Consider the following 13407-nt stretch of genomic DNA (forward strand, 5'->3'; position numbering starts at 1 on the left):
AAAAAAAAAGTTAACGATGTTTGTATTTTGTTTATGCTAATTCTCTTACATGTAGTTTTTTGCGAAGAAATATTTCAATTATTTTTTAAAGTAAATGCCAGTAAAAGTAAATATAATTTTTAAATAGTAATATAAAGCAGCTAATATAAATAATTTTGATTTCTAATTTTTTATTTATATTTTCCTTCCATTACACTGCTTAGAAAATTAATAAATGTTTATATTTCATGATTTTAAAATTTGTTGTTAATATAATAAATTAGTTCTGTAATTATTATTATTTAATAAACCAACGTTGCCACACACAAAAAATTTAGAGACTATATTATTTTTAAATAGGATCTATTATAAATAATTTTGACATCTAATTTGTTGTTTATATTTTGCTACTACTTATATAATATATAATAAAAAATATTTATATTAAATGATTTTAAATTATGTTGTTAATAGGTATAACAAATTATTACTGTTATTATTATTTATTAAACCAGTCTTTGCTTAAAAACATTAAAATTAATTTTCCTACATCCAAAATAACAAGTATTATTGCAGTGTAACAACAGAATATTAATAAAAAAAATGCAGAATATATAGACGTACTATCCCTAACTAACTAAAGCCAAACAATAATATTCTTTGCTAATATCAACTAATACCAAAATATGGCAACAGCGCCCTTCATAATGTGTTTTCTGTGTAAATACTACTCGTGTGAAGTTGGCACCCTTTTTTCAAAAAATGAACTGGAATTTGAGAGTTCTGGATAGATTTACAATAGTTCTATAGTTCTTGATAAGTTAGAAAAATAGTTCTGGTTAATTTCGGGAGATATGACATGGGGGTGCCAACTTCACGTAGCACCCTTTTTTTATTCTGGAACAGTTCTGATAGTGGAAATATATTCTAGAACAAGAGTTCTATAGTTCCTGACTATTGATCAAAATAGTTCTATTGTATTAACCAAGTTATGAACAAAAATAAAACGGCAGCCTGCGCAGTTTCAATCGATTTTCTAGGTAAAAATAAATTTAAACAATAGTTCTGAATAGAGTTCTGAATAGCACCCCAAAAGTTCTATAAGATGTACTATTTGATTTTTTTAAAAAATACCAATAATTAAAAATTTCATTGATGCACGACTCTATAGATAGACATAAAAATCGAGTTTACGAAGGAAATGCAATGTTGAAAAACAGTTCTGGTTAGAGTTCTGAATAGCACCCCAAAAGTTCTATAAGATGTACTATTTGAATTTTTAAAAATACCAATAATTAAACATTTCATTTATGTACGACTCTATAGATAGACATAAAAATCGACTTTACGAAGAAAATGCAATGTTGAAAAACAGTTCTGGTTAGAGTTCTGGATAGCACCCCAAAAGTTCTATAAGATGTACTATTTGATTTTTTAAAAATACCAATAATTAAAAATTTCATTGATGCACGACTCTATAGATAGACAAAAAAATCGACTTTACGAAGGAAATGCAATGTTGAAAAACAGTTCTGGTTAGAGTTCTGAATAGCACCCCAAAAGTTCTATAAGATGTACTATTTGAATTTTTAAAAATACCAATAATAAAAAATTTCATTGATGCACGACTCTATAGATAGACATAAATGTCGACTTTACGAAGGAAATGCAAAGTTGAAAAACAGTTCTGGTTAGAGTTCTGAATAGCACCCCAAAAGTTCTATAAGATGTACTATTTGAATTTTTAAAAATACCAATAATTAAAAATTTCATTGATCCACGACTCTATAGATAGACATAAAAATCGACTTTACGAAGGAAATGCAATGTTGAAAAACAGTTCTGGTTAGAGTTCTGAATAGCACCCCAAAAGTTCTATAAGATATACTATTTGAATTTTTAAAAATACCAATAATTAAAAATTTCATTGATCCACGACTCTATAGATAAGACATAAAAATCGACTTTACGAAGGAAATGCAATGTTGAAAAACAGTTCTGGTTAGAGTTCTGGATAGCACCCCAAAAGTTCTATAAGATGTACTATTTGATTTTTTAAAAATACCAATAATTAAAAATTTCATTGATCCACGACTCTATAGATAGACATAAAAATCGACTTTACGTGCAAAATACAATGTTGAAAAAGAGTTCTGGTTAGAGTTCTGAATAGCACCCCAAAAGTTCTATAAGATGTACTATTTGAATTTTTAAAAATACCAATAATTAAAAATTTCATTGATGCACGACTCTATAGATAGACATAAAAATCGACTTTACGAAGGAAATGCAATGTTGAAAAACAGTTCTGGTTAGAGTTCTGGATAGCACCCCAAAAGTTCTATAAGATGTACTATTTGATTTTTTAAAAATACCAATAATTAAACATTTCATTGATGTACCACTCTATAGATAGACATAAAAATCGACTTTACGAAGAAAATGCAATGTTGAAAAACAGTTCTGGTTAGAGTTCTGGATAGCACCCCAAAAGTTCTATAAGATGTACTATTTGATTTTTTAAAAATTTCATTGATGCACGACTCTATAGATAGACATAAAAATCGACTTTACGAAGGAAATGCAAAGTTGAAAAACAGTTCTGGTTAGAGTTCTGGATAGCACCCCAAAAGTTCTATAAGATGTACTATTTGATTTTTTAAAAATACCAATAATTAAAAATTTCATTGATCCACGACTCTATAGATAGACATAAAAATCGACTTTACGAAGGAAATGCAATGTTGAAAAACAGTTCTGGTTAGAGTTCTGGATAGCACCCCAAAAGTTCTATAAGATGTACTATTTGATTTTTAAAAAATACCAATAATTAAAAATTTCATTGATCCACGACTCTATAGATAGACATAAAAATCGACTTGACGAAGGAAATGCAATGTTGAAAAACAGTTCTGGTTAGAGTTCTGAAGAGCACCCCAAAAGTTCTATAAGATGTACCATTTGATTTTTAAAAAATACCAATAATTAAAAATTTCATTGATGCACGACTCTATAGATAGACATAAAAATCGACTTTACGAAAGAAATGCAATGTTGAAAAACAGTTCTGGTTAGAGTTCTGGATAGCACCCCAAAAGTTCTATAAGATGTACTATTTGATTTTTTAAAAATACCAATAATTAAACATTTCATTGATCCACGACTCTATAGATAGACATAAAAATCGACTTTACGAAGGAAATGCAAAGTTGAAAAACAGTTCTGGTTAGAGTTCTGGATAGCACCCCAAAAGTTCTATAAGATGTACTATTTGATTTTTTAAAAATACCAATAATTAAAAATTTCATTGATCCACGACTCTATAGATAGACATAAAAATCGACTTTACGAAGGAAATGCAATGTTGAAAAACAGTTCTGGTTAGAGTTCTGGATAGCACCCCAAAAGTTCTATAAGATGTACTATTTGATTTTTAAAAAATACCAATAATTAAAAATTTCATTGATCCACGACTCTATAGATAGACATAAAAATCGACTTTACGAAGGAAATGCAATGTTGAAAAACAGTTCTGGTTAGAGTTCTGGATAGCACCCCAAAAGTTCTATAAGATGTACTATTTGATTTTTTAAAAATACCAATAATTAAAAATTTCATTGATGTACGACTCTATAGATAGACATAAAAACCGACTTTACGAAGGTAATGCAATGTTGAAAAAAAGTTCTGGTTAGAGTTCTGTGAGATTCTTTGATATTTATATGAAAAACAAGAGAATACAAATAGTACGAATGAAAAGTTACATGTATTTATTAGCTTCAAATTTATATAAAATATAATTTAATCTCAAAAGGGGGAAAATAATTAAATCACAAATTTAACCTTACAAAAATACGTACGTTCTTCCTAAGAACGCTTTGTATAATACCTTTCTATACTTTATATTCTATTTATAACGACTCAATATTTTATAAACCCATGGTATATTTTAGACGCAGCCTTTCTGTAATAAATTCTCTGGCTTTGTTTTTATTAGGACGAATCGGCCAGTTCTTGAACAACTCGCCCTTGTATTTTGTTTGGGTGTCGAGTTACACATACACCAAATAACGATATCCAGTGTGACAAAACTAACCTAACTATTACGGAGGAAAAAATTAATATACGAGGCATGTTTTTTAAGTAAGTACCGTTTTGCGATTCCGCCGCCGCAGCACTACGGTCGGCGTTCCGCGCATGCCCGCTGGTTACCTACATCTCTTGTCTATGCACAGACGCCAATACAGTCTGATTCTTCATTGTATACGTTGTTTATTGAGTGTTTAAGATGCCTCCGACAATCGTGATCCCCGCCGATTGTGAAGTACGGGCTGTCATACGATTTCTTAGTGCTAAAGGCGTAAAACCGATCGATATTCATCGTGAGATCTGTGAAGTTTACGGACAAAACATTATGAGTGATGGAATGGTAAGGAAATGGGTGAGAGCATTTAAAGATGGCCGCACAAATGTGCATGATGAAGAACGGAGTGGGCGTCCTTCGGTCGTTAATGAAGATTTGGTGCAGAAAGTGGACGAAAAGGTGAAAGAAAACAGACGCTTTACAATTTCATCATTGTGCGACTACTTTCCTCAATGTTCTCGTAGTGTTTTGTATCGCATTGTGACCGAGAACTTGAATTACCGGAAATTGTGTTCACGTTGGGTTCCGAAAATGTTGACGGATTTGCACAAAACCCAACGTTTAGGCGAGTGCATTGACTTTCCTTGAGCAGTACCACAATGAAGGTGAAGATTTTTGAGACAAAATTGTTACTGGTGACGAAACATGGGTGGCCTACGTCACACCAGAATCAGAAACAACAGTCCATGGAATGGCGACATTCATCATCACCCAAAACAGTGAAGTTTAAGCAAACAATTTCTGCCCGGAAAATCATGTGCACAGTTTTTTGGGACAGAAAAGGAGTATTACTGAGTGGAGTTTCTGCCTCGTAATGAGACAATCAATGCAGCATCTTATTGTGAGACATTGAACAATCTGCGCCGTGCAATTCAAAACAAAAGACGTGGCAAGTTGACTAAGAGTATTGTTTTGCTGCATGACAATGCCCGTCCACATGTGGCTAATCGGACCAAAGATCTCATCAAATCTTTTAAATGGGAAACTCTAGATTCCTCCATACAGCCCTGATCTGGCGCCCAGTGACTACAATTTATTCCTGCACTTGAAGAAACACCTGGGCGGTCAGCGTCTTCAAGACGATAACGAAGTCAAAACAGTTGTGATACAGTGGTTAACCAGTCAGGCGGCAGAATTTTATGAGGAGGGTATTGAAAAACTGGTGCCACGTTATGACAAGTGCCTCAATATTCACGGAAATTATGTAGAAAAGTAGATTAAGGTACAGGCTTTCATATAAAAATAAAATTATTGCGATATCTTTGCACGTTTTTTTTAAATTCCAAAACGGTACTTACTTAAAAAACATGCCTCGTATCATGTTACATAAATATTCATTTAATCAGTTTTATTGCCACGTAATTTAGAATCAATCAGAGCCAACCAAATTTTCGATATAGTAAGTAAGTTTTATAGATGCAAAGTAATTCCATCTTTTTATAAAATTTCTGTTATTAAAAACTCTAGTCTGACTATTACTTTGCTATTACTCAATATTATTTTTTGCTCTTAAAGTCAACCTCTATGAGACCTATTTTGAGAAAAAAGAAAAATGCATTCTCCATAAAAATATTGGCTTGTTCTAAAACGGTTAATTCTGTTTATACTTTTGCTAATTTCCATACCGTTTTAAAGAAATTTAAAGAAAACATGAAAATATGGTTGAAAAATCCTAAAAATCGAAACGCGTTTCTGTGGTAATATAATTTCATCTTCATTCTTTGATTGTTATTCATAGAATTTTAATTAAAGCCATATTTTTTGCTGTTTTGAAATGTTAAAGAAGCACAAATCTTTTTTAGTACAATACTACGAAAAGTGTGATATTTTAAAAGAGCAAAAAATATGACGTTAATTAAAATTTATAATAACCATCTATCAAAGAATTTAGTCGAAGTTATAGTATTTATCATAGAAATGCCTTTTGATTTTTAGGACTTAGATCAAATTAAATAATACTTCCATGTTTTTTTTTATTTTTTCTAAAGCGGTATGGAAATTTGGAAAAGTATGAACGGGATTAACCATTTAAGAACAAGTAAAACTCTTTATGAAAAATGCATTTTCCTCAAATCCGGGGACATACTGCATAACGCCGGGAGTCAATGAAATTTTTAAATATTAATATTTAAAAAAAAATCATTTGGCACAACTTATAGAACTTTTAGGGTGCTATTCAGAACTCTAGCCAGAATTGTTTTTCAACATTGCATTTCCTTCGTAAAGTAGATTTTTATGTCTATCTATAGGGTCGGGCATCAATGAAATTTTTAATTACGGGTATTTTAAAAAAATCAAATAGTACATCTTATAGAACTTTGGGGTGCTATTCCTTCGTAAAGTCGATTTTTATGTCTATCTATAGAGTCGTGGATCAATGAAATTTTTAATTATTGGTATTTTTAAAAAATCAAATAGTACATCTTATAGAACTTTTGGGGTGCTATCCAGAACTCTAACCAGAACTGTTTTTCAACATTGCATTTCCTTCGTAAAGTCGATTTTTATGTCTATCTATAGAGTCGTGGATCAATGAAATTTTTAATTATTGGTATTTTTAAAAATTCAAATAGTACATCTTATAGAACTTTTGGGGTGCTATCCAGAACTCTAACCAGAACTGTTTTTCAACATTGCATTTCCTTCGTAAAGTCGATTTTTTATGTCTATCTATAGAGTCGTGGATCAATGAAATTTTTTAATTATTGGTATTTTAAAAATCAAATAGTACATCTTATAGAACTTTTGGGGTGCTACAGAGAACTCTAACCAGAACTGTTTTTCAACATTGCATTTCATTTCCTTCGTAAAGTCGATTTTTATGTCTATCTATAGAGTCGTGCATCAATGAAATTTTTAATTATTGGTATTTTTAAAAATTCAAATAGTACATCTTATAGAACTTTTGGGGTGCTATTCAGAACTCTAACCAGAACTGTTTTTCAACATTGCATTTCCTTCGTAAAGTCGATTTTATGTCTATCTATAGAGTCGTGCATCAATGAAATTTTTAATTATTGGTATTTTAAAAAATTCAGATAGTACATCTTATAGAACTTTTGGGGGTGCTATTCAGAACTCTAACCAGAACTGTTTTTCAACATTGCATTTCCTTCGTAAAGTCGACATTTATATCTATCTATACAGTCGTGCATCAATGAAATTTTTAATTATTGGTATTTTTAAAATTCAAATAGTACATCTTATAGAACTTTTGGGGTGCTATTCAGAACTCTAACCAGAACTGTTTTTCAACATTGCATTTCCTTCCTAAAGTCGATTTTTATGTCTATCTATAGAGTCGTGCATCAATGAAATTTTTAATTATTGGTATTTTTAAAAATTCAAATAGTACAACTTATAGAACTTTTGGGGTGCTATTCAGAACTCTAACCAGAACTGTTTTTCAACATTGCATTTCCTTCGTAAAGTCGATTTTTATGTCTATCTATAGAGTCGTGCATCAATGAAATTTTTAATTACTGGTATTTTTAAAAAATCAAATAGTACATCTTATAGAACTTTTGGGGTGCTATTCAGAACTCTAACCAGAACTGTTTTTCAACATTGCATTTCCTTCGTAAAGTCGACATTTATATCTATCTATAAAGTCGTGCAGCAATGAAATTTTTAATTATTGGTATTTTTAAAAATTCAAATAGTACATCTTATAGAACTTTTGGGGTGCTATTCAGAACTCTAACCAGAACTGTTTTTCAACATTGCATTTCCTTCGTAAAGTCGATTTTTATGTCTATCTATAGAGTCGTGCATCAATGAAATTTTTTATTATTGGTATTTTTAAAAATTCAAATAGTACATCTTATAAAACTTTTGGGGTGCTATTCAGAACTCTAACCAGAACTGTTTTTCAACATTGCATTTCCTTCCTAAAGTCGATTTTTATGTCTATCTATAGAGTCGTGCATCAATGAAATTTTTTATTATTGGTATTTTTAAAAATTCAAATAGTACATCTTATAGAACTTTTGGGGTGCTATTCAGAACTCTAACCAGAACTGTTTTTCAACATTGCATTTCCTTCCTAAAGTCGATTTTTATGTCTATCTATAGAGTCGTGCATCAATGAAATTTTTAATTATTGGTATTTTTAAAAAATTCAAATAGTACATCTTATAGAACTTTTGGGGGTGCTATTCAGAACTCTAACCAGAACTGTTTTTCAACATTGCATTTCCTTCGTAAAGTCGACATTTATATCTATCTATAGAGTCGTGCAGCAATGAAATTTTAATTATTGGTATTTTTAAAAAATCAAATAGTACATCTTATAGAACTTTTGGGTGCTATTCAGAACTCTAACCAGAACTGTTTTTCAACATTGTATTTTGCGCGTAAAGTCGATTTTTATGTCTATCTATAGAGTCGGGCATCAATGAAATTTTTAATTATTGGTATTTTTAAAAAATCAAATAGTACATCTTATAGAACTTTTGGGGTGCTATTAAGAACTATAACCAGAACTGTTTTTCAACATTGCATTTCCTTCGTAGAGTTGATTTTTATGTCTATCTATAGAGTCGTGCATCAATGGAATTTTTAATTATTGGTATTTTTAAAAAAACAAATAGTACATCTTATAGAACTTTTGGGGTGCTATTCAGAACTCTAACCAGAACTGTTTTTCAACATTGCATTTCCTTCGTAGAGACGATTTTTATGTCTATCTATAGAGTCGTGTATCAATGAAATTTTTAATCATGGGTATTTTTAAAAAATCGAATAGTACATCTTATAGAACTTTTGGGGTGCTATTCAGAACTTTAACCAGAACTGTTTTTCAAGATTGCATTTCCTCCGTAAAGTCGATTTTTATGTCTATCTATAGTGTCGTGCATCAATGAAATTTTTAATTATTGGTATTTTTAAAAAAACAAATAGTATATCTTATAGAATTTTTGGGGTGCTATTCAGAACTCTAACCAGAACTGTTTTTCAAGATTGCATTTCCTCCGTAAAGTCGATTTTTATGTCTATCTATAGAGTCGTGCATCAATGAAATTTTTAATTATTGGTATTTTTAAAAAAACAAATAGTATATCTTATAGAATTTTTGGGGTACTATTCGGAACTCTCACCAGAACTGTTTTTCAACATTGTATTTCCTTCGTAGAGTCGATTTTTTTGTCTATCTATAGAGTCGTGCATCAATGAAATTTTTAATTATGGGTATTTTTAAAAAATCAAATAGTACATCTTATAGAACTTTTGGGGTGCTATTCAGAACTTTAACCAGAACTGTTTTTCAACATTGCATTTCCTCCGTAAAGTCGATTTTTATGTCTATCTATAGAGTCGTGCATCAATGAAATTTTTAATTATTGGTATTTTTTAAAAATCAAATAGTACATCTTATAGAACTTTTGGGGTGCTATTCAGAACTCTAACTGGAACTGTTCTTCAACATTGGATTTCCTTCGTAAAGTCGATTTTTATGTCTATCTATAGAGTCGGGCATCAATGAAATTTTTAATTATTGGTATTTTTTAAAAATCAAATAGTACATCTTATAGAATTTTTGGGGTGCTATTCAGAACTCTATTCAGAACTATTTTTTAAATCATTTTTTACCTAGAAAATCGATTTAAACTGCGCAGGCTGCCGTTTTATTTTTGTTCATAACTTGGTTAATACAATAGAACTATTTTTTTCAATAGTCAGGAACTATAGAACTCTTGTTCTAGAATATATTTCCACTATCAGAACTGTTCCAGAATAAAAAAAGGGTGCTACGTGAAGTTGGCACCCCCATGTCATATCTCCCGAAATTAACCAGAACTATTTTTCTAACTTATCAAGAACTATAGAACTATTGTAAATCTATCCAGAACTCTCAAATTCCAGTTCATTTTTTGAAAAAAGGGTGCCAACTTCACACGAGTGTAAATACTAGCACCTCAATAAAAAAATAATGTGTCCTTATCTATATCTGACTCGGCAAAAAATCAAAGATGCCGGCTTCTTTCATAGCATTGCCACCGACCGCTGTCGGGTTTCTCGGAAAGAAACCTACGTCGCCGGGCGACAACTAAAATTCAGTTAATATTTTATTATAATCGATCCTGACGAATAAATGAATTTCATAAATGAATGAATTTTATAAATGAATGGTTTTTGCTGCCGAATTACTAGAATACAATATTTCAAGGCAGATGACGGATCTATTCGATAATTTTTATTCGAATAGTTTTCAACGAATGTTTTCTTACTAACTATCGAATTATTCGAATGAATTGCAACTATTGAATGTTTCGATAGTATTCATTCGATAGTTCCCACTACTAGTAAATTTAAAGTTGAATATCTCTTGAACTAAAAAAAGATTTTGGGATACGGTTTGGACCAGGTTTTAGATGCCTCTATTGTAATTAAGATACTATGTGGTTTTCGAAAATATATTTAGCGAATTCTCGTATACAGGGTGTTTTATAAGAGTGTGAAAATTTGGTCAAGAATCGTTTTTATCGCAAATTTACAATTTTTAAAAAATCGAAATTTTTACCAAATACGACTAATCTGTATTGAAATTAGAAAAAAACAATTTGATCGGTTTTTACGGAAAATACGACGTTTTTTCGAAAAATATGCATTTTTAGTCATACGATGGTCCTAAATGGTACAAAAAGCTTTGTACATTCTGCATACATATGCCAAAAAATTATTGATAGAGTGTATCTAAAAGCAGATAACTAATACAAGTTAAAAAAAACTTTTTTTGAAAACCCTGTATACATCGGTCCAAATTTCTGTACAGCTAGTTTAAAATACACGCTACATCAATATATTGTGGGTCTATGCAAAATGTACAATGCCTTTTGTATCATTTAGGACCAAATAATATATGACTATTAATGCATATTTTTTCTTAAAACAAAAAATTTAAAAAAAACCCACCAAATTGTTTTTTTTTTCTAATTTCAATACAGATTAGTCGTACATAGTACATTTCGATTTTTCAAAAATTGTAAATTTTCGGTAAAAAAGATTCTTAACCAAATTTGTATACTATTATAAAACACCCTGTATACGAGAATTCGCTAAATATATTTTCGAAAACCATATAGCATCTGAATCACAATAGATGCGTCTAAAATCTGGTCCAAACCGCATCTCAAAATCGGAGAGAGAAAAGAGAAGCATTTATTGTTTACAGTCCCGCAATTTTGCGGATCCGCGGGATTGATTGCTTTAATCCCGCGGGTTTGCGGGATTGAGATTTTGGTGCGGGATTGCATTCTCTACTCACGACGCCCTCTAAATTTTTAGTTTATTGTCTAAAAAAAATAACAGACCATTTTATACCGTTAATATTCACAATAAAGTTTGTCCCAAAAGACGATTCATTACCTGTTTAAATTACATGGGAATTTGTCAGGCTGCGCAAATATTTTTTTTTCTCTCGATCTTGTTCTCTAGCATCCATGACAATCACTTTTCTCTAGCATCCATGACAATCATATTCTTGTACAGAATTGAACGCTCTACAAAAAAGGTCTTGTACAATTTTTCAATAAACCTACCCCTTCAAAAGTTATTGGCGGTTAAAGTTAACCAATCGGTAAATTCCCAAACTCTTCTACTTTTTTGACAAAATTATGATTATTTTGAAAAATTTAATGATGTTTGCTTAGAGCTTTTATTCAAGTCTAAATATTGGTGCCTAACTTTATGCCTATATCACCGCCGCGTCGCGCGGTAGAAACGAATGATCTCATTGTGATCCGATTCAATTCCCACGACTCTTTTTTACGGCTCATCGTAAAAATGTTATGGATCCGGGCTGGCCACGATTCAATTAAACGAATCGTATTATAAGCAATGCATCAATTCTTACTCTCTCTGAGCGAACGATCGCTTTGTGATCCAATACAATTCTCACGACTTTTTTTTACGGCTCATCGTTCAAATGTTATGGATCCATGCTGGCTACGTATTGAATCAGTGAAGCAGTGAATCGAATCTCACGATTCCTTTTTATTACTCGTTGAAATGAACGACTGAACTGAAATGAACGTTCAATCTTTGCCCACCTCTAAAAAGAACCCGCTACAAAGTACAGACATTATATAAAAACCAATTTGTTCGCTGATTAGGAAAACATCCTTTTCAAAATGAGGGTATATTTTAAAAAAAGTGTTTTCTCTTTTCAGATACATCTTCTCGCTGGCTCTGGCCGACCTCCTGGTCATCATTACCAGCGTCCCGTTCACATCCATCATCTACACGGTGGAGTCCTACCCTTGGGGCGCTCTTATCTGCAAAATATCCGAAACCGCCAAGGATATCTCCATCGGAGTGTCCGTTTTTACCCTGACCGCCCTATCGGCCGATCGATTTTTCGCCATCGTGGATCCCCTCAAGAAATTCCACACCAGCAGTAAGTTTATTTAGGAAAAGTTGAAGTTACATTCTAGTACAAGAAAAAAGAGAAAATATAGAAATATATTATAGAAATTTGTTTTTAATAATACACTAAGATACAAAAAACACAATCGAGGAATTTTTGGTCAAATTAAGTGTTCATTCATTCAATCAATAAAGTGTTATATTTTTGTTATTTTTAGCCCCATTTTTATGAATTTTTAGCAAGGTGTATATAATTATATCACCTTTTATTCGTAAGCTCAGCTTTTTATAAACTTTAGTAATTGGCATATTATACAGGGTTAATCGAGGGGTTGTTTTTTTACCTTAACTTTAAAACACCCTGTACAATAATTTCGTCTGTAAATTTTCCTAAAATATAATTTTACGGTCAAAACCATGACTCCTGAACATTTTGCTTTATGATTCATGTCAATACATGCTTTGGTTAATTTTTAAGAGCGAAATGAACAGATAATGATCAATTTCGATTTTTTTTTAATTATTATTACTTTTTGATGTAATTTTTTAATATGATGAGATAGTTTTCGTCGTAACGACCTATTAGACCAGCATTACTCTATACTGAATTTGATAAAAACGTTAAAAACTAACGTTAATACAGTCCAGATGGTAATAGACATTAATAATAATGATAACAGGACTAACGATATTAAAGAAAACATATGTAATACTCAAGTATACAAACAGAAAAATTCCCTAATACTTTGTATTGCCGCCCCTGGCTACTATAACTGCCTGTATACGTCTGTTCATACTGTCATTTAGGCTGCATATATCATATTGCGTTATCTTTTGCCATTCTTCGTTAAGGACCATGCAAAGTTCATTTAATGAAGCTGGTACTACTGCGCGACCTTTTACTCTCCTGCCAAGCA

At 31.1% G+C, this 13407-nt stretch overlaps 1 protein-coding gene across 1 annotated transcript in view; it reads left to right on the plus strand.

The window, feature by feature from the left end:
• Positions 1–13407, plus strand: part of LOC115881162 (neuropeptide CCHamide-1 receptor-like) — a 129238-nt gene that overhangs the window by 88819 nt on the left and 27012 nt on the right. The window contains exon 3 of the mRNA XM_030898540.1: positions 12295–12521. Coding sequence (XP_030754400.1) covers positions 12295–12521 — 227 coding nt within the window. The remainder of the gene's footprint in view (positions 1–12294; positions 12522–13407) is intronic.

Source organism: Sitophilus oryzae, unplaced genomic scaffold (assembly GCF_002938485.1).
Source record: "Sitophilus oryzae breed Bouriz unplaced genomic scaffold, Soryzae_2.0 scaffold_169_pilon_pilon, whole genome shotgun sequence".
NCBI classification, from domain to species: Eukaryota; Metazoa; Arthropoda; class Insecta; order Coleoptera; family Curculionidae; genus Sitophilus; species Sitophilus oryzae.